Source organism: Schistocerca cancellata, chromosome 6 (genome assembly GCF_023864275.1).
Source record: "Schistocerca cancellata isolate TAMUIC-IGC-003103 chromosome 6, iqSchCanc2.1, whole genome shotgun sequence".
Taxonomy (NCBI): domain Eukaryota; kingdom Metazoa; phylum Arthropoda; class Insecta; order Orthoptera; family Acrididae; genus Schistocerca; species Schistocerca cancellata.
Window position 1 is genome coordinate 394,411,723 of NC_064631.1, and position 19,609 is coordinate 394,431,331.

Genomic DNA, 19,609 nt, shown 5'->3' on the forward strand with positions numbered 1-19,609 from the left:
CGCGGTTTGCACGTCCAGCACGAACGCTGGTCCAACTGAGGCGCCAGGTGGAAATGGCATGGCAAGCCGTTCCACAGGACTACATCCAGCATCTCTACGATCGTCTCCATGGGCGAATAGCAGCCTGCATTGCTGCGAAAGGTGGATATACACTGTACTAGTGCCGACATTGTGCATGCTCTGTTGCCTGTGTCTATGTGCCTGTGGTTCTGTCAGTGTGATCATGTGATGTATCTGACCCCAGGAATGTGTCAATAAAGTTTCCCCTTCCTGGGACAATGAATTCACGGTGTTCTTATTTCAATTTCCAGGAGTGTATTTAGAGCGAGTAGCAGTCTGACTTTTCATAATACTGTTGATATTTCAACCTTCACTTTCCATTGTTACATACCTCAGTTACAAATTTACATTTCTTGTGTGTTTTTTTTGTTTTTCCAGAAAAGCATAATGGCTTTTATTGAATAGATATAACTTCTCAAATAAGCACCTTCAGAAAATAACAATACTGCCTTTCAGACATTTAGTTCTACTCGGCCCACTCGGAGACGTTTAATCATACACCTGAATCACATGCTGCCACTCCTGTACTGGCCACACACCATTCTCCCTAACATTTGGAGGGCTGCTCTTCCAGTCCCAATGAACTACAGGAATGCGCCAGTTCTTACCATAGTTGGCTTCAATATATGTTTCCGTTTCACAAGGTACACGAACTTTAAGTTCCAGAAACTCTGTCCAGCAGAGAGTAAACCGTGGAAAAATATATCTGAAACATAAAACAAGATTTCACTTACTCTTTTACTGAGTGATGGGCCAAAATTTCATGACCATTGCAGTATCTACTTATCTCTAAGAGCACACCACTGACATCATATGAATTGGAAGAAAAGGGAAATGGGTTACACTTAATATTCCTTTGACTTTAAGGTCATTAGAGACCGACAAGGAACCCCTTGAGTGGGAGGTCGGAAGTTCAATCTTTAGTACGGCTCATTTGAAAGTCTTGTGTTAATAATTATAACCGGAAAAATGTTAGCTGCTAATGACTCACCATACACATCAAGAAGGCGACAGAAAAAGAGTGTCTGGTAGATGTAGATATCAACATTCTATGTGATGTATGTATTACACTTCACAAAATAGATATCACTGACCATCCAGAAATGTTCAAAATTAACAATTAACTTGCACCATGAACACCAAATTAAAAATGATGCATCAGAGTGATCAAAAATGTCCACACCATAAAGACTGAAAGTGAAATACATGGGAGTTACAAACCCTACAGGACATTCAGCTAAGTATCCATCCTTAAAGAATGCTTACTGGTGTGATGGGATGCAACCAAATGTGAAACAGTTTGCTGTGGAGCTTAACATGAAACCAGCTATCTATTAAGGCATGGTGCATATACTGTGATAATTTTTTACAGGCATGGGGAAAAAAAGAACATGCAGAGGCTGAATTTGTCCAGTGGTTCCAGGTGGTATGAACTGCAAATTTCACACACTTTCAGGAGGGATAGTTTGTTCTAAAGGAGTATGATTTTTATACACAGAACAGGAAACAGCCAAAAGCAAGTAATTTTTGCCAGCTATTGGTCAAAAGCAGTGCTCATACCATAGTTGTAGTTCTCTTACAGCCATTTCCCACTCTTGCTTGCTGTCACATGCCCTATTTCCCTTGTAAGATACTGCACGAGAAAAAATCGTAGAGGACAGAGCACCTCTAATTTTTTACAGTACAATAAAAAGCTTTCCAGCCAATTTACCATTGAGATTAACAGTCGGCATAATTGTATACTAACGTGTTAAGGTATTGATGTTGGTTGATCTTCATACAACTCTCTTGGTACCTCTAATTTCCAGGTTCCTTTCATATACTTTTGCTCTTCAAATCCCAATTGGTCGGAATTGAAAACAAATTCCTTACTGAATGATAGGATAAGTTTATCTATCTCATATAAAAATTTTGGGGCCAATCCTACAGTTTGCTGTGTGTCAAATTGATGCGTTGCTTGAAATGTCAGTACTTTACATTTTCCAATTCTGTAGTGCTTTTTGAAGTTAAGCACCCATCCATTGCTTCCCTTGGAATCACTGTAATCTATGTTGCACTCAATTTGATGTGCATAATACATTAGGTTACTATCATGCACATCCTCTAAAATGTACAGAAACCATTTTTGCCACAAGTGCGCCTTGTCCACCTTTGACTATCTGTAGTTTTTCTTATGCACTAGTGGCCACATTGCTGTGGACATATTCGAAATTTGTTCACAATTGTTTTACTTTTTTACAATGCTGGGAACAATCTTCAATGTATGTAATTACATTTAGTGCCCACTACTTGGACAGCGATTGTCCTTTACTATGTTTCACTGGAGACAGAATTTGTGGCTCTCTGTCTGGCAAGGATTATGAATTACAAAGCTAGACACCTGTTTCAATATCACTTTCACTTGTTATGCAAGCATCATTATCATTGAACTCCTCATGTACATCGTCCGCACAATCGGGTGTATACGACATCACACATTTCACCAACTCACCTTGCAGAAACACTAATATTTCATCTGCTACTTCTTTCTCACTCTGCGAAACACCTTGGGTTCCTTTCTACTGAAATGTCAATTTCGGCAACTATTGTTGTAGATATAATACAATGTTTGCCTTGTTTATTGTTGTCATTGCTCTGCTTTGTATCAACTCCATTAGTACTGTAGCACTCTTGTGAGTTAATCGTTGACTAAGAATCTCAACTAAGCTCCAAGCCTCATGCTGTGCTCGGCATTGCATACCTCCAGTTCTGCCTCCTGTTGACAGTAGCAGCCAACAGTGTGGTTGCATGGTAGACAATATGTAGGGCCTCGCACTCAAGGGGTTGTCTGTGAGAGCAAGTGCAGGGGAAAATGGTGTGGAAGGAACTTTGCCATATTCTCACTGAAGAAACCACCATGATATTCACTGTAATGCATTTAGCCGTATCAATGGAATGATACTCTGTAAATAGAGGCTTTGAAAGTTAGTGTAACACAATAGGCGACTTGTTAGTCATTAATTAAAAAATTAGTGAAGACAACAATGAGTATTTGTCATCAATTTGCCAACAAGAAAATAAAACTAAGAAAGTAATTAAACAGGTGGAAAAGCAAGGAGGCATGAAACTCACAAATAGCCACCAGCAGAAAATTTATTTTAACTGCTTAACTCACTTGAACTTCTTTCCAGTTTTTGCTTGTGTCCCACCATTCCAAACCCAATACTCTTCCTCGTAGAAAAAGAAAATATCTAATTTGATATCTCCAGTTTTAAATGATATTTCAAGACTGTCATTAATCTTTCCAAACCAATGCTTGAGAGTAAAACCGTGGGACAGAAATTCTGTTACAATCTTTTCATTGTAATCTGTGATAAATATTCCAATATCCACATCCCTGCCATACGGTATTATGTCACATTGTCGTAGGTAGCCTGAAAAATTACAGTCAGCTGTAATAATAAAACAAAAAGGAGGAACTCAACAGATTTAATTAAAAAAAAAGAGAAATTTGGTACATCTAATATGTTAACTTCACTGCAAGGTTACTTCTAATACACCAACATATGCCTACTCCCCCTCTACCACTGTGTGTGTGTGTGTGTGTGTGTGTGTGTGTGTAAGAGGGTGAGATTAAAATACGTACAGATGTTACTAAATGGACACACTGAATGCTTGCTGTATATGAAACACGCATTATTGTTTAATGACACCTCTCTAACACCATTTCCTAGCTGCAATACACTGAAAAAACACAAATATTTTCAAATATATAGGTTGAATTTGAAGAAAACTTTGCATAGCCATCTTTTTGAGTACAGTCAATGAGTTGATATGTGTGGACTATGAGCAGAATGGTTGATGATTTGACTAAAAACTGGTGGCGGCTGGGAGAAAGCCTTCCTTGCTTTCCCATAACGTGCTCAGAAATCCAAAGTAGAAGGAACACAATCAGAAATAATGCAAAGCGTAGTAATTGGTACTGGGATAAAAGTAAAGCAAATCAAGCGAAAATCGAACAGTAACAATAATCTCTTCTGCTTTGTTTTTAAAATTCTTGCCTTTTACTTAGATTCAGTAAACCTTCTGGAAGGCCTAGGTAGTCTTGTAAACTGCACCTTAACCTCTTCTGAGTGGTGTGCTTGTTTCCAAGCTATTCTGAAGACTTTCGTACTGATGCATCAGCAGCATGGTGAATTATGTTACTTTCAGGCACCTGTCATTCTACTAGTTGCACCCAGATCCCTGGAGTGCAACATTTATGATGGTAGAACATACGAGGGCAGTTCAATAAGTAATGCAACACTTTTTTTTTCTCGGCCAATTTTGGTTGAAAAAACCGGAAATTTCTTGTGGAATATTTTCAAACATTCCCGCTTCGTCTCGTATAGTTTCATTGACTTCCGACAGGTGGCAGCACTGTACGGAGCTGTTAAAATGGTGTCTGTAACGGATGTGCGTTGCAAACAACGGGCAGTGATCGAGTTTCTTTTGGCGGAAAACCAGGACATCTCAGATATTCATAGGCGCTTGCAGAATGTCTACGGTGATCTGGCAGTGGACAAAAGCACGGTGAGTCGTTGGGCAAAGCGTGTGTCATCATCGCCGCAAGGTCAAGCAAGACTGACTGATCTCCCGCGTGCGGGCCGGCCCTGCACAGCTGTGACTCCTGCAATGGCGGAGCGTGCGAACACACTCGTTCGAGATGATCGACGGATCACCATCAAACAACTCAGTGTTCAACTTGACATCTCTGTTGGTAGTGCTGTCACAATTGTTCACCAGTTGGGATATTCAAAGGTTTGTTCCCGATAGGTCCCTTGTTGTCTAACCGAAAACCATAAAGAGCAAAGGAGAACCATTTGTGCGGAATTGCTTGCTCGTCATGTGGCTGAGGGTGTCAATTTCTTGTCAAAGATTGTTACAGGCGATGAAACATGGGTTCATCACTTCGAACCTGAAACAAAACGGCAATCAATGGAGTGGCGCCACACCCACTCCCTTACCAAGAAAAAGTTTAAAGCCATACCCTCAGCCGGTAAAGTCATGGTTACAGTCTTCTGGGACACTGAAGGGGTTATTCTGTTCGATGTCCTTCCACATGGTCAAACGATCAACTCTGAAGTGTATTGTGCTACTCTTCAGAAATTGAAGTACCGACTTCAGCGTGTTCGTAGGCACAAAAATCTGAACGAACTTCTCCTTCTTCATGACAACGCAAGACCTCACACAAGTCTTCACACCCGAGAGGAGCTCACAAAACGTCAGTGGACTGTTCTTCCTCATGCACCCTACAGGCCCGATCTCGCACCGTCGGATTTCCATATGTTTGGCCCAATGAAGGAAGCAATCCGTGGGAGGCACTACGCGGATGATGAAGAAGTCATTGATGCAGTACGACGTTGGCTCCGACATCGACCAGTGGAATGGTACCGTGCAGGCATAAAGGCCCTCATTTCTAGGTGGCGTAAGGCCGTAGCATTGAATGGAGATTACGTTGAAAAATAGTGTTGTGTAGCTAAAAGATTGGGGAATAACCTGGTGTATTTCAATGCTGAATAAAACAACCCCTGTTTCAGAAAAAAAATGTGTTGCATTACTTATTGAACTGCCCTCGTACTAAGAGATCTATGACACAGAGTGATTAGTGGCGGCACTGAGGTTTGTGCTCTCAAGTACATCTAGCACGTGTAGAAGCTTTAAAACTTCTGAAAAGTTTGAAGTGAGAGCAGGCTGAAGGGAATAAAACACCACATAACGTACATTTACATCCACACAAAGTCAGGATGGGCACAACAGCTGCACAATGAGTTTAGTGAGAGTCTCTTCACGTAATGTGTCATTAGGGGCAAGTACAGGTAATGTTTATATAGTATGTACACTAGTATAGTGACTGTTTGGAAGCCAATGGTGAAGATGGGAAGAAAGGTGCTTTACGTGTCTCTAAGGGGGGTGACTATACATTCTTTAGTTCTCACCTCCATTGAGATCATTCTTTCGGTGGAAATTGTAATGTTTTACGATAGAATGTAGTAAACCGATATGAACTGAGACACGGACTGTGAAGGTGCTGTCAATTTAGAAATTTGCTAAATTTAAAAATATTCCTAGACAACAGTTTCATAAGCCAAAACCAGTGAAAATAAACAAATAACAGTCTAAGTGGAGGCAAAAATGCTGCATTCACTCAAAAGTATTATTTTTCTTTCTTTTCAGTTTTGTCAAGGTGAAGAACTTATTGTGGGCAAAATAGGGACAGAATGATTTCGCAGGGAAACTGCATAACCCATAGTTTTCACAAAAATAGCCATCATATGGTCAGGTGGTTTTGGCCTGTACTTGTTAGCTTCTTGAGTTCATACTACTGCATACAGCTTTTATAAGTTTTCTGGGGTGAGAAATGCATGTTTTGAGGAAAGTTCACATCTGAAATTTCACTACCAAAGTCAGGGTGTGCATCGACACTTTTTACCTACTGTGTTAGACATCACCGTTTCACGCTTCCTGACTTGCAAATTGAGATCCTCAGTAAATGAAGTACCAATAGTGATGCTTGCACGGGTTCTTTTTTTTTTTTGCTTTAGTAGAAGTATCATTTTTTAAGGTATACTGAACATGAAAAAAAATCGTAAGGGGTTGAGCACCTCCAACTTTTAGCAGCACAATAAATAGCTTTCTGGCCAATCAACAATTGGCATAATGTGTTAAGCCATTGATGTTCATTGATCTTCATACAACTGTCTTGGTACCTCCCAGGTTCCTTTCATATGCATTTCCTCTTCAAATCCCAATTGGTCAGAGTTGAAAGCAAATTCCTTACTGAATCATTGGATAAGTTTGTTTATCTCATATACAAATTTTCGGGCCAATCCTGCAGATTGTTGTGCATCGTCAAGTTGATGCTTTCTTTGAAATTTCAGTATCTTATGTCTTCCCATTCTGCAGCACTGTTTGAAGTTAAGCAACCATCAACTGCTTCCCTTGAAATCACTGTAATCCTTGTTGCACTCTATTTGATGTGCACAATCTAGTTTTTGACAGAAGTGTGCCTTGTCCGCCTGTGAATGATCTTCCATGTACGTAAATATGTTTACTACCAGCTCCTTGGACAATGATTGTCCTTTATTACGTTACACTGGAGACAGGATCTGTGGCCCCCTGTTTGGCAAGGATGATGAATTACATGGCTAGACACCTGTTTCAATATCACTTTCACTTGTTACACAAGTATCGTCATCACTGTACTCCTCATGTACACTGCCGGCACAGTCGAACGTATATGACCCCACAAATTTCACCGACTAATCTTGCTCACATCTTGCATCTTGTAGACTGGAGATGAACAAGTACCAACATTGGGCAGTTTCACTGCATTGGTCTCCCTTTTACGTAACTGTTGTATATGTGGAAGATGGGCCACATCTGAAGCAGCACATCCCAGTTGGAATTTATGACTTCACTTTGAGACTAATATATTCCACTGTTATATGATCCAGCAGCACTGTTTCAGTGAATTTAAAAATAAATGCTGCTGTTTTCATCAATTCATCACTTATGCTATTCGTAAGATTTTGGATATCAACCAACTGTCCTTTTGTCCATTCACCTTTTAATTCTTCTTTTAGTAATCCGTGATGGCTTACATGATAAGATCCTTGCTATAGTAGAGGGAATTATGAAGCTTTTACTGTAGGATACTTTCCAAGTTATTTTACTGCTTGGAGTTGGGCAGCCTATAGGGAAATGGTTATTTATATCCGATAAGACCCATTTCTTAAACATTACACAGATTTTAATGTGCCAGCTTTTCCAGCATAAGACCTTTTGGGTATCTGAGTGTGACATTTTCAAGTGAGAGTGCCTGATTTTTTTTCCATTCAAAAACACAGAGAAACTGTGTTCTGTTACTATTAATTAAAGCTTGCTATGCAGAACATTGGTCAGGTGTACTTATTTGCATCCTCTTTATAGGGTGTATGTTAGTTCCCACCAGCAGTATAACCTTCCTGCTGCGAATCATGGAAGAAAAATTTGTAGGTGTCACGCCAGCAAATAGGGTAACCGGTAACATATGTTGAAGCTGGCACAGTACCACATAATACCTGAGCAGCCTAATACAACTAGTGTGCCCCAGAACTGCTCTCTAATAGCTGTTTCTACTCAACAACTACGGTATCCATAAAGTGCTTATCACAATATGAGGCTGAGGTTTTTGTTTTTTATAAACGATGTATGATATTCCTAATTTGAGCATTACACAGTAGTGTGAAGAAGTAAGTACTGGTTGTTTGCACAATAGTGAGATCTATAGTGCCAGTACTAAAATTGTGGATAAAAATGACAGAATTATAAAACGCAACAAGAATTAATATACAATTTAACTTTATCTGGGCCCACAGCATGATATAAAAGTCTTGTAATAATACATAAGTCGGTTGCTTCACTTGTATTTCTTTACTGCAATAAGCCTATTTCACTACAACTGCCATTGTCAAGCTGAGATGGCAGGTATGTGTGCATGAGGCGTACTTGCTTGTGTGAATGTTTGTTTGTTTGTTTGTGTGTGTGTGTGTGTGTGTGTGTGTGTGTGTGTGTGTGTGTGTGTGTGTGTTTTTCTGAGGGAGGCTTTGGCCAAAAGCTAAATGTGTAACAATCTTTTCATTGTGCCTGTCTGCAGCTCAACATGTCATCTTTATGGTGTGTAGCGATCTATTCTTTTCCTTATATTGGTATTATATTGTTCAGGTACACAAAATTTTATCGTCATTTGCTTAAATTTTTTGTAGTTACATGTTATGGCTATATGCTGTGTGTATTACGTCTAGTTATTCTTGGGTTTACTTATGGTCAAAATATAACTGTGAGTTTAAAAAAAGCAGAAAGCCCCCATTAATGGAACATAAGTGTGACTTGTGCTTTAAACCTTCATTTAATTGTTTTTTGTTTCTTTTTTGTCAGAATTTATGATAAAGTTCAACAAAACATGACAACCTATTGTTTCGTGATTGAGTAGCAGAAAAATGAACTATTGTGTAGGCTTTACTCGCAAGTAAAGTTAAATCTTTTACTTTGTGAAAAATCTGTAAATTTTTAGGGCTGTTCCAGGTTCACACATTCAGACATTTTCAGTAAACATCTGATGTCTCTGGAGTCTTTTCCTAGTTAGTAATGAACAGTACAGCCACCAGTTTCTATACATAGCTTTATTTGGAGGTACACGTTTCGATTTTCCATCATCTTCAGGCTCCTTACAGCCAGTACATTTGTTTCTCTATGCATCTTGGCATTTGGCCAAAGTTCTGTTGTTGGAAAATAGTATCTTGTGTCCTGTTCGGCATTTTTATCGTGAACCAGCATATTTCAGTGATGATACAGCACTCCACTTCTTGCTGAAAGGCACAGTGAGTAATCCAAAAGGTACCAATGTCATAAATGTGAAGGTAACTCTGTCTGTCTGCCACTCCCTCATGGCAGAAACACTGAATGGAATGGAGATAGCTTGAACCTTGACGAAGAATATAAACTACAGCAGAGTCCCGTTAATCCAAACCCCAGTAATCCGAATGTTCGGTTAATCTGAACATGAAAAATGTTAGGCATAACAATGAAAGAAAAGAAGCCAAACTTACTAAAATACAGCGTATATTTTATCCCTACTTTTTAGATGACAAAAACTCATTGTTTTTTGGCGTAATGAAGACAGTCTGTTATATGACGCTTAGTTGCACCACCATCTCATAAACATAAAATCAGCATGTGTAGCAGTGGGCTGTTGCTCCAAATAACGTAGCATGAGGTCAAGGGCTTCTGCTACATCACTGTGTGGCACCAGCTCTCCTTTGTCGCTTTCAGGCTCATAGTCACTTCTGTCACAGCAGTCCACTTCTTCCTGGTCTTGACTCACAGCAGCAACTAAATCAGCGTCAGTAAGGTTCTCCACACATGCCCCATCCACTGTCATCCATTCGTCTATGTCTCCTTCACTAGCTTCTTCACATCCTGGGATTGTCTGTATCATTTGTAATAGATTTTACTCTTCATTTTCAACTAAGTTGTCCTGAAATTCAAGGGATGTCCACAGTTTTCTCCACAATTTTCTCAGAGTATTTTCTGAAATATTCTGCAATGCCTTAGTGGCCCAATAAACAACACCCTTCACTTTTTTCTTGTCCACTAAAGGAACACTACCATCATGGATCAGCATTCTTAAAAATTGTTTTCTGTAAATCAGTTTTAATGTTTGTAGTACGGCCTTGTCCATCGGCTGTAAAAGTGGTGTAACATTCGGTGGCAAAAACTTCCCCACAATTTCTCCAATACATATTTCCTCAGTGCAGGGGTGAGAAGGCGCATTATCAATCAAAAGGATTGCATGGGGAGACAAATGATTTTCCTTAGAAAACTGTCAAACAGAGGGAACAAACTGGCCGTGAAACCATTCTTTGAATAGCTTACCATCCATCCATGCTTTTTTCTGGTTGCAATAATATACGGGCAGGGACTTCACATTGCAGTTTTTAAAAGCTCTGCACCTAGCAGATTTGCCGATCAGCATTAAAGGCAGCTTGTGATTACCAGCAGCTCTGCTGCACGCTAATAAAGTCACACGATCTTTGCACATTTTACAACCAGGAGCATGGTCTTCTGCTTTTGATGCCAGGCATTTTGTTGGCAATGCCCCAAAATTAAGGCCAGTCTCGTCAGCATTATAAATTTGTTGGGGAGAATACCTTCCCTCTATTATCATTTTTTCAAACTCACACAATTATTCCTTCACTGCATCACTGTCAGAAGAAAGCTTCTCTCCAGTAATTGTTAGCTGGAGGATTTCATGACGTTTTTTGAATCTGTCCAACCAACCCATACTCGCACTAAAAGACCCATCACCATTCATTAACTTGTTCAGGTAAACAGCCTTCTCCTGAACCAGTGCTCCACTCAAACGAGTTCCCCTTTCTCTTTCCTATGTAAACTGAAGGAAAAGAGCTACATCCATTTTATTGTACTGGGACTGTTTCACAGTCTGCCGAATTTTGAGTGTTTTTCTGGAAGACGTTGCACAGGACTGTTCAAGCTTCTCTCAGTTCTTCTTCCAATCACAAATGGTTGCTTTACCAACACCCAGTTCCACTGCCAGTTTAGATACATTCTCACCATTGTCTATCTGCTTCAAAGCATTCAGTTTTTCTTTGAGAGTTAAAGTCGTATGTTTCTGTTTACTCATGACGAAAATACGTACACCACTACACCTGAACAAATAGAATACAACTGTTACGCGTGCCAGCGATCGATAACTAACATAGCACTTTGCGAGCCAACTGGCAGTGCACTGACCTCAGCCACTACAAAGGTCTCAACAATGCACAACAACAAGGGCACGAAGTGGGATTAAGCCATTGTTCCCACACTTGTTTCCATTTGTTACCATGGTGTACCCACTTATCTGTTTGGTATACTTAATTCCAGAAACTCGTCATCGTAATTCTGGCTAATCCAAACAAATCGGTAATCCGAACAAGATCCAGTCCCAATTAGCTTGAATTAATGGGACTCTACTGTACTTAAAAACAAATTAAATCAGTTTGCATTAGTGATGATGATGATGATGATGATGATGATGATAATAATAATAATAATAATAATAATAATAATAATAATAAACAGAGAAAAAAGTTTGTTAGCACTTCAAATGGCTCTCAGCACTATGGGACTTAACATCTTAGGTCATCAGTCCCCTAGAACTTAGAACTACTTAAACCTAACTAACCTAAGGACATCACACAACACCCAGCCATCACGAGGCAGAGAAAATCCCTGACCCCGCTGGGAATCGAACCCGGGAACCCGGGCGTGGGAAGCGAGAACGCTACCGCACGACCACGAGATGCGGGCTTGTTAGCACTCTTTTGCTATACTTTGTGCAGGCAATAAGAGCTACATCAAACTGGAAAGTACTAAATTGTAGGTCTCAAAAAGATCTACACAAAAGTCCACGAGAGCATATGCCTATCTTTTACATTTTACCCATAATCACCATTTATGTCTTTTGATTGCACCTGTCACATGGAACGGAACACACAAAAATTGTTATAGTCAGAGAAGATAAATAAATGTTTTCATGCACTTTTTGTAGATATTTTTGAAATCTAAGTTTCAATTCGACACCAAATTACATACCACACTCTGATTAGTCAGCATGTTTGTGCCAGAAAACCCTCTACTTTACATAGCAGATTACCTTTAAATGGCTGAACAGACTTTCATCAAATATATGTTGCAACAATTATGATTAAACTAGTTTTTTTGTTTTTAAATTGCACTGAAACTGCATTTCTGAAGAGACACAGAAAGACATTAAACTTGTAACACATGACTTCATGTGATGGGGAGTGCAGGGGCAGCACACGTCTCAAGCTGTGCTTCTTCGATACTTACTCATCGTAACACTTCTACAGATACGCAAATGATGCGGCGAGTAAAAGCTAGTTGAATGTATAGATAAATAGACATTATTACTAATCAATGGAGACCTTTCAGAAATGCTTACAGGTGACATTCTGTTTATGTAGCAATGTGCAGCTATGCTTTGAACAGACCCAGTCTGTAGAAGAGTATTACCGCCTGTTAGTGTTCATATCTTTTCACAATCATCTGTAAAATGAAATGTCATTAAGATTTCCTACAATTCAGCTACAAAAAATCAGACATCTACAAAAACCTCTGTTGTAGAACTTTAGTGATAAAGATAAGGGGCATGTTTTGTAAATTGCTGTAGCGTACAAAGACAATCTCCCTTGTTTTGTAGTTTTGACTGGAGCACAACGGTGCTACCAAAAGTCCTGTGTCAGTTGTTGCGCACATTTTCTTTAACAACCAGCACTATGGAAAGCCCTTTCTCTGCCCTGCAACATCTGAAGTCATATTTCACAACAGGATGACAGAAGATTGTTTATATCAACTGGCACTGATGCATATCCATCAACATATTGCATCAACAATTAATGTTGAGGAAGTGTTGGATATCATCTGTAAGGATGCATATCCATCTAGATATTGCATCAACAAACAACACTGAAGAAGTGTTGAATATCTTCTGCAGGAAACACAAGAGGAAACCATGATTGTAATAAATTTACATTTCTAGTACGTGTGTCTTGTGATATTGACTGTAATAAAATTTAGTTCTTGTGCAGTCCTAAAGCATTGCCTGCACACCAGCCAGTGCAGCACCGCGAAACGGCATCAAGAAGGCGCTGGCCCACATGACAATGGAAAGAGTTGGCAGCGCTGATCCTCCAGGAAGACAGAGTTCAGTGTCTCTGGGTTCGATTCCCAGCCGGGTTGGGGTTTTTCCCTGCCCGGAGACTGTGTATTTGTGTTGTCCTCCTCCTTCTCCTCCTCCTCCTCATCATCATCATCATTCGTACTAGTTAATAGATTGGACTGCATAAAAAGTTGGAGTGAAAAAATTGGGACTTTGTACGGGTGCTGATGACTGCAGAGTTGAGTGCCCCATAATCAAATCATCATCATCATCATCATCATCATCATCACTGATGGTCGGCCCAGTTCGACAGCATCAGTACTGAGTATAAGGAAGACAATACACAGCCTGTGTTTTGCAAGTAGTAACAGAATGTCGAAGTACTTGTATGTAGGAGGCACAAGAATAAAGAGAAGTTAAGTTTATTTTCTCTGTAGAAATAAAGTGTTATAGTAATCTTAAAGTTTAATGTACAGATCATTTTGGATTCCTGCCACCAACCATCACAATTTCTCTCCTGTCTTGTCTGTGTCATTGCTGCCTCTCACAGAAATTCAGAAATGGCATGTTCTACAACAGATCAGTCTGTCCCGGGAATCACATTGTAATGTGTTGCACAATGTGTGCCTTCAATTCTGCTATGTTCAAACACAACATCATTCAAGAAACCCCACAGCCAAAATTCACATGGATTAAGATCAGATGATTAGCAGGGGCCAGGCTGTAGAGAAATGACAGCTGATAATTCTAATGTTTCTGAAATGCCACTGCAACAGCTGCTTCACTGACTGTGCAAGAGTGCCATCTGGCAAAAAAATGGTCCTACCCACATGTCCATGCTGTTGAAAGGTTGTAATGATGTTGGTGTGCAATAGCCTCTCATAGCACTGTACAGGTAACAGGACTCACAGGACTCATCTCGTCAGAAAAATACGGCCTTACAATAAATGTAACCGCACAGTAACCTTTGCAGAATGAAGTGGTACCGGATGATGTGCATTTTCTGTTGCCCATGTTCTCAAATTTCACATATTGTAATGTCCTTAGGAATGGAAATGGGCTTCCTGAAGAAATGGAAATACATATGCACACATAGTTCAGCAACTACAGAACATACTAAACAAATGCACAGACTTTAAACATAAAAACTATATTGAAAATATTATTGAAATCCTAAATTATGAAAAAAGAGAAACATAGGAATAACAAAAACATTAAACAGTCAAAGATAAATGTAGCAACAAAAATTAAGGGATTAATCAATTAATTTGACATAAAATAAAAGCAACTTCGTAACCATATAGCACTTCTGGTGCAACTGTCAAATATGTTGTCAGAAATTCGTTAACACATGAGCTAAAATACTTTGGGCAACATGCCCTGATGTTAATAAGGACCAACAAGCTGTCTCAAAATCATAGACAGCAATTTAATAAGGGGCAGTACTCCATCGATGTGATATGGAAGTCAAGAGTAACAAGACAGAAGAGCCAATAGATACACATACCATATAGCCATAATATGTAACTACAAAAAATGGTACAATTTCATGTATTATTTCTGGCCATAGCCAAAATAAGCCTATCAGAAAAAAACACAACTCAAGCAGTGGAATTTTTTATAAATATATTTGCGATTTTTGCATGGATATCTGCAGTTTCATTTTCGCATTGTGTAGCTGCAGTCAACCTGTGAGGTAACATGCATTGCACTCTTATTTAAGTATATGGCCCAAAAGAGCCAGCCTACAGGAACTGTAAAACAAACCCTGTCATCGAGAACCATGTGCCGCTAAGGGTGCAGATTTACCATGAGATGGGGAAATGCACAGGTGTCTATTGTGTATTGAGGCCTTAGCACTGTAGTGTGTGAGTAAGACAGACGAGAACCTATGTCGTAGGGAAACCCAGTAGAATCTGTTTGTGGCCGAGGAGACATAGCAGTGTTAAATATGGCAGACCTAAGGTCGGTCATAAAGGGAAACATTTATGAAAACTATTTAATTCTGGAGTAACGCAGGGAATCAAGCCACAGTAATTTTAATCTGCCATCCTCCATAAATTTTCATGGTGATCCCAATAAAACTTGAATATTGATCATATCTATGAAAGTTTTGGATTTACTGTTAAAGTGAAATTAACAAGTTTTGTAACAAAGACCTGAATGCTAAAATATGAACGATCGGCATTTCACATAGAAGCGCATCATTAAAATCACAAATGTTGTAAATATCAACTCTGTAACTTTATTTGTTTAAAAGATATAATAAATTTAAAATATCAGTGTTTTCAGTTAAGCATCAAATCATCATTTCCTCCAAACCAAACACATTGAATGATGACATCTTGACACCTTATTGAATCATTAGGTAATAGAATACTTGTTGTAAAGTTTGGTGCACAATACTTACTTTTGTTCTTTATTTATCAGAAAGCAAATTGGTGCAAGACTACTGGCCATGACATTCAAAGTTAAGAAGGAAACTGTACTGGTTTTATATAAAAGAATTTAATGTTTATTATGTAATGGATATTATTGTTACTTTATTTAGAACTTGAAAGTGGTCAAGCTTTGATTATTTAAGTATGTTAAAATGTAAAATAGTGTACAATGAGCTGTAGCCAATCAGATGGATGGCTTCAGGAAAAGGAACTGCACTAGTCAGTTGAGTGAGTATGTTCGACACTGGGGACGGACAGAGAACAATGCTAGTGCAGATGTGAAAGCGGACAGTTTGGCAGGAGACACCAAAGGGTACAGTTCGGATGCAGATGTGAAAGCAGACGGTCAGTTCTTAGGCAGCTACGAAGTGAAACGACTTAGAAAATTTTGCATTTGTGGTATTGCGAGACTAAGCCTCGGAGTGGTGAGTAGCTGCGTGCCTGCTGTGATCTCTCACTTTTTGCATAGATAACTTGTATTTCGCGATGAGATTGTGAATGATAGAAATGTGTCAAATGGATATGCGCTCGAGTGTAATAGTAATTCTAAATACGACCACTTTTGGTATTAGTTTGCTTTCTGAATAAACATTAATCTAACCCAAATTGCAACTGTGTGGCCTACATCACTTATGGGTCATTAATTTAGTTCCTGATATTATTATCGCTGTTTTTATGTGTTATGTTAACTTTTATTTCACAAACTTGCCATCAGCCAGACAATTTAACCAAAGGGTCACAAGTGTAATTTAAAAATCATTCGGGAAGAAATGGGCAAAATTTCTGATGAAGTTGGGATACTTGACTCTAAGGTAGATCAAGCGGAGAAAAATTTCAGTGATAAGGTGGAGAAGTTGCAGGCAGATCTGGGTGGCAATGTAAGAAATTGTATGAGTAGGCAAGATGCTGTAATAGCTGAGACGATAGAGGCTGTTAGCAACTTACCCATTTGAATAGGTAAAGGGGAGAAAGAAGTAAACAAAATAAAGGATTAAAATTGAAAATAGTGAAGTTAAAAAGCAAATCAATGAAATGAAAAGTGAATTGAATTCTTTAGCTACACATCAAACTTCTACAGTGATCAGTGTTCTGTGGATGAACTCAGGATCGGTCAAAATGAATTGGAGACGACGGGAAGTATTACCGAGTAAATTTTCTAGCAGCATGCAGGGAGGGAATGTCCGACGAGGTGAAGATAAAATTCATGAAAAAACATTTAGAAGGTGAGCTGCAATCATGGGCAAATATACACAGTGATACGTTCACTACCTACGAAATATTTGAAAGCAGTTTCCTGAACAAGTTCTGGAGTGAGGCGACGTAAGCAGGACTCCAAGATGACAAAATGAGTTTCTGAACAGGCCAACATCTAAATACGGGAATGGGTCGATGCAAGAATTTTGTAAACGTGAACTTGCGAGATTAATGTATGTGAAATGTCCATTGGGAATGCTCACTGAAATTACGACGTTGTAAAGGCGGTTACTGGAAAATTTGCAGTGCGATCGAGCGCATGGTCCTAGCAACTCAACAGACAAATTTTGGAACTTTGTAGAAAAATTAGAAAGGCCATTGAAATTTAAACTGCAAAGTAAGCAGACAAATAGTTTTCAGAGTGGAAATCATAACTACAGCCTGAATAATTACTATGAAAGATATCCAAGAAGTTATCAACGGAATGCCAACAGCAGTTCTGATATGGGAAACAGCAACAGGAACACGCCCAATGATAAATTTCAAAGGGGTAATGGGAACGGGTACTTTCGTGACAGGGACCGACACCAAGAACTTAGATTTGAGGGACCGGCACCTTGTGAAATGAACCAGCATAATGGGAGATCGGGAAACTAGGTTTTGCTGCATCTCAGGTCTGAAGACGATGCCAAAATAAACCGGCGATGAACAGGAAGCGAGTAAACACAAATGTGATAGGTGTTAATAAATTGGCACAAAGGCGTCAGAATTTTGAAATGAAATTAGTAAGACATATGCATCAAATAAGTAAATTTTCAAATCAGATCATACATAGAAGGCATAATCCTAAGATAATAATAAAGGCGATAATGACGATTTAGGGCTAAATGATTTGTTTTATGAATGTGACATGAAAGAGTGTGTGAATGTTAATACAATGAAAGATTCTATGTGCCAAAAGGAGGCTGAGGTGGAGCTGAATTTGGTGGAGTTAGATGGTATAAAAAATTCTAAAGAGATACTAACCAGCAGTAATGATTATAGTGATGAAGGTGATGATGTTTCAGGTGATATTGTGAAGACAAAAGTTGTTAAGGAGGTTAATAAGGGCGCGTAGCACAAGTCTCGTCAGCCGTTGATAAATTTGTGTGTGTATCGGTGGATATTGGTGAATTAATTTTGAAGGAAGGTAGTAATGATGTTTTATGTGCTAAAGTTACGATAGTTGAAGCTGCTGGTATTGATACTTCAGAGGAAGGAATCTGTGTGTATCTTTCTACTAATGGAGGTGAACCCAGAAGTCTGGATGGATTTGTGGATCTTGAATGTTTGTTTGAGAATGAATGTGGATCTGAATTTGATGTGTGATCTGAAATTAATGCGGCACAGGAGCGTGTAGGAGAGGAAAAGGTATTATGCTCAGGTTTAAATTAAAATGCAGCAATATTTAATGGTACTGTTGATTCTGAAATTGCATGACGCCATAGGCACAATTTATGTCATGTAAAGCAGAGGATGGTGAAATTATGAACGGTTCTTATATTGGTGATTTGTCGACAGATGTAAAAGAGGTTTTATGTCATTAATTGTATGATGTATCAGCGGCTGTTGAAAGTGCTGTTTGTGAAGGTGTTTGTAATGACGTGGAAGTAAAAAGTAATGCTTTATCTCATGATAATGATGTTGTCGCTACTAATGTCGATAATTTTAAGGGAGAATACAGTGAGTTTGATTGTCATATAGAAAGTGATATTTGGACAGAATGGTATCTTAAGGGGGAATGTGATTTTACTGTAACTAATTGGCGATGGTGTGGTAGAAGATTACGATCATTACTACCTCATTTGTGGACTCAAGAGAAGTTTAAGATAGAGAAGGGAGAAAAAATGAAATTGGGGTGAAAGAAGCATTTAATGAATTATTTTGGGACAAGTATGAAATTGAGGGGTGGATCAAACAGAATACGTGTACTCTAGAGATAGAAGAGAAGGGGAAAGTAGGTTAAGAAACAAGTGTATCTGAGTTTAGAGTATAAGATTATTTGGAGGGGTAATTTGCAATGTTTTATTTCATGATTTATTGTAGGTTGTTTGTTGTTTTGCCGCATAAGGATTTTTTCTGGGCACAAGGTCTATGCAATTATAAATTTGGGTGCGAGGAGGTCGGAAACTCAATTATTTGGTAAATGGTATCAAGTCAAGAATCAATGCACTGTATGCACATAAATTAAGTTTTTGGGGGTATATAAGGGATTTATTTATGTGTATGTTTGTATGTGTTATACATAAGTTTTTGGATGGTTTTATGTTTGTTGTAATTTCCAAATTATAAGTTATGGGGAAGGCAATTTGGGTGCATGGAGGTCAGAGAAATTTGGAAAAATGAAAATTAACAATGCTTACCTAGGACAACAGATGTATGTTTATCTACTTATCTGAGAATATTTGCGGAAATAATTTATTGTTGTATGGAGCAACGTTTTGTGTATGCAGCTTCACTGCACGGAGTCTTGAGTCTAATGGGAGTTATTTAAATTAAAAGAAAATAAGAATTTGCCGATGAAGTCTACTGGGACTCTTGTCACGAGATGCAAGTCTCTGGTGGTACTTGAATAATGTGTCAGAATCATTGGAGAATTTACGAGCATCTTGCAAATGCTGTAAATCAATTG

At 38.8% G+C, this 19,609-nt stretch overlaps 1 protein-coding gene across 1 annotated transcript in view; it reads right to left on the bottom strand.

Annotated features, from left to right (window-relative positions):
* Positions 1-322: 322 nt before the first annotated feature.
* The window catches only part of LOC126191566 (ribitol-5-phosphate transferase FKTN-like), an 88,454-nt gene continuing 69,167 nt past the window's right edge, over positions 323-19,609 (bottom strand). The window contains exons 4-5 of the mRNA XM_049932482.1: positions 3,215-3,473; positions 323-766 (exon numbers count right to left, since the gene is read on the bottom strand). Coding sequence (XP_049788439.1) covers positions 550-766; positions 3,215-3,473 — 476 coding nt within the window. The 3' untranslated portion in view covers positions 323-549. The remainder of the gene's footprint in view (positions 767-3,214; positions 3,474-19,609) is intronic.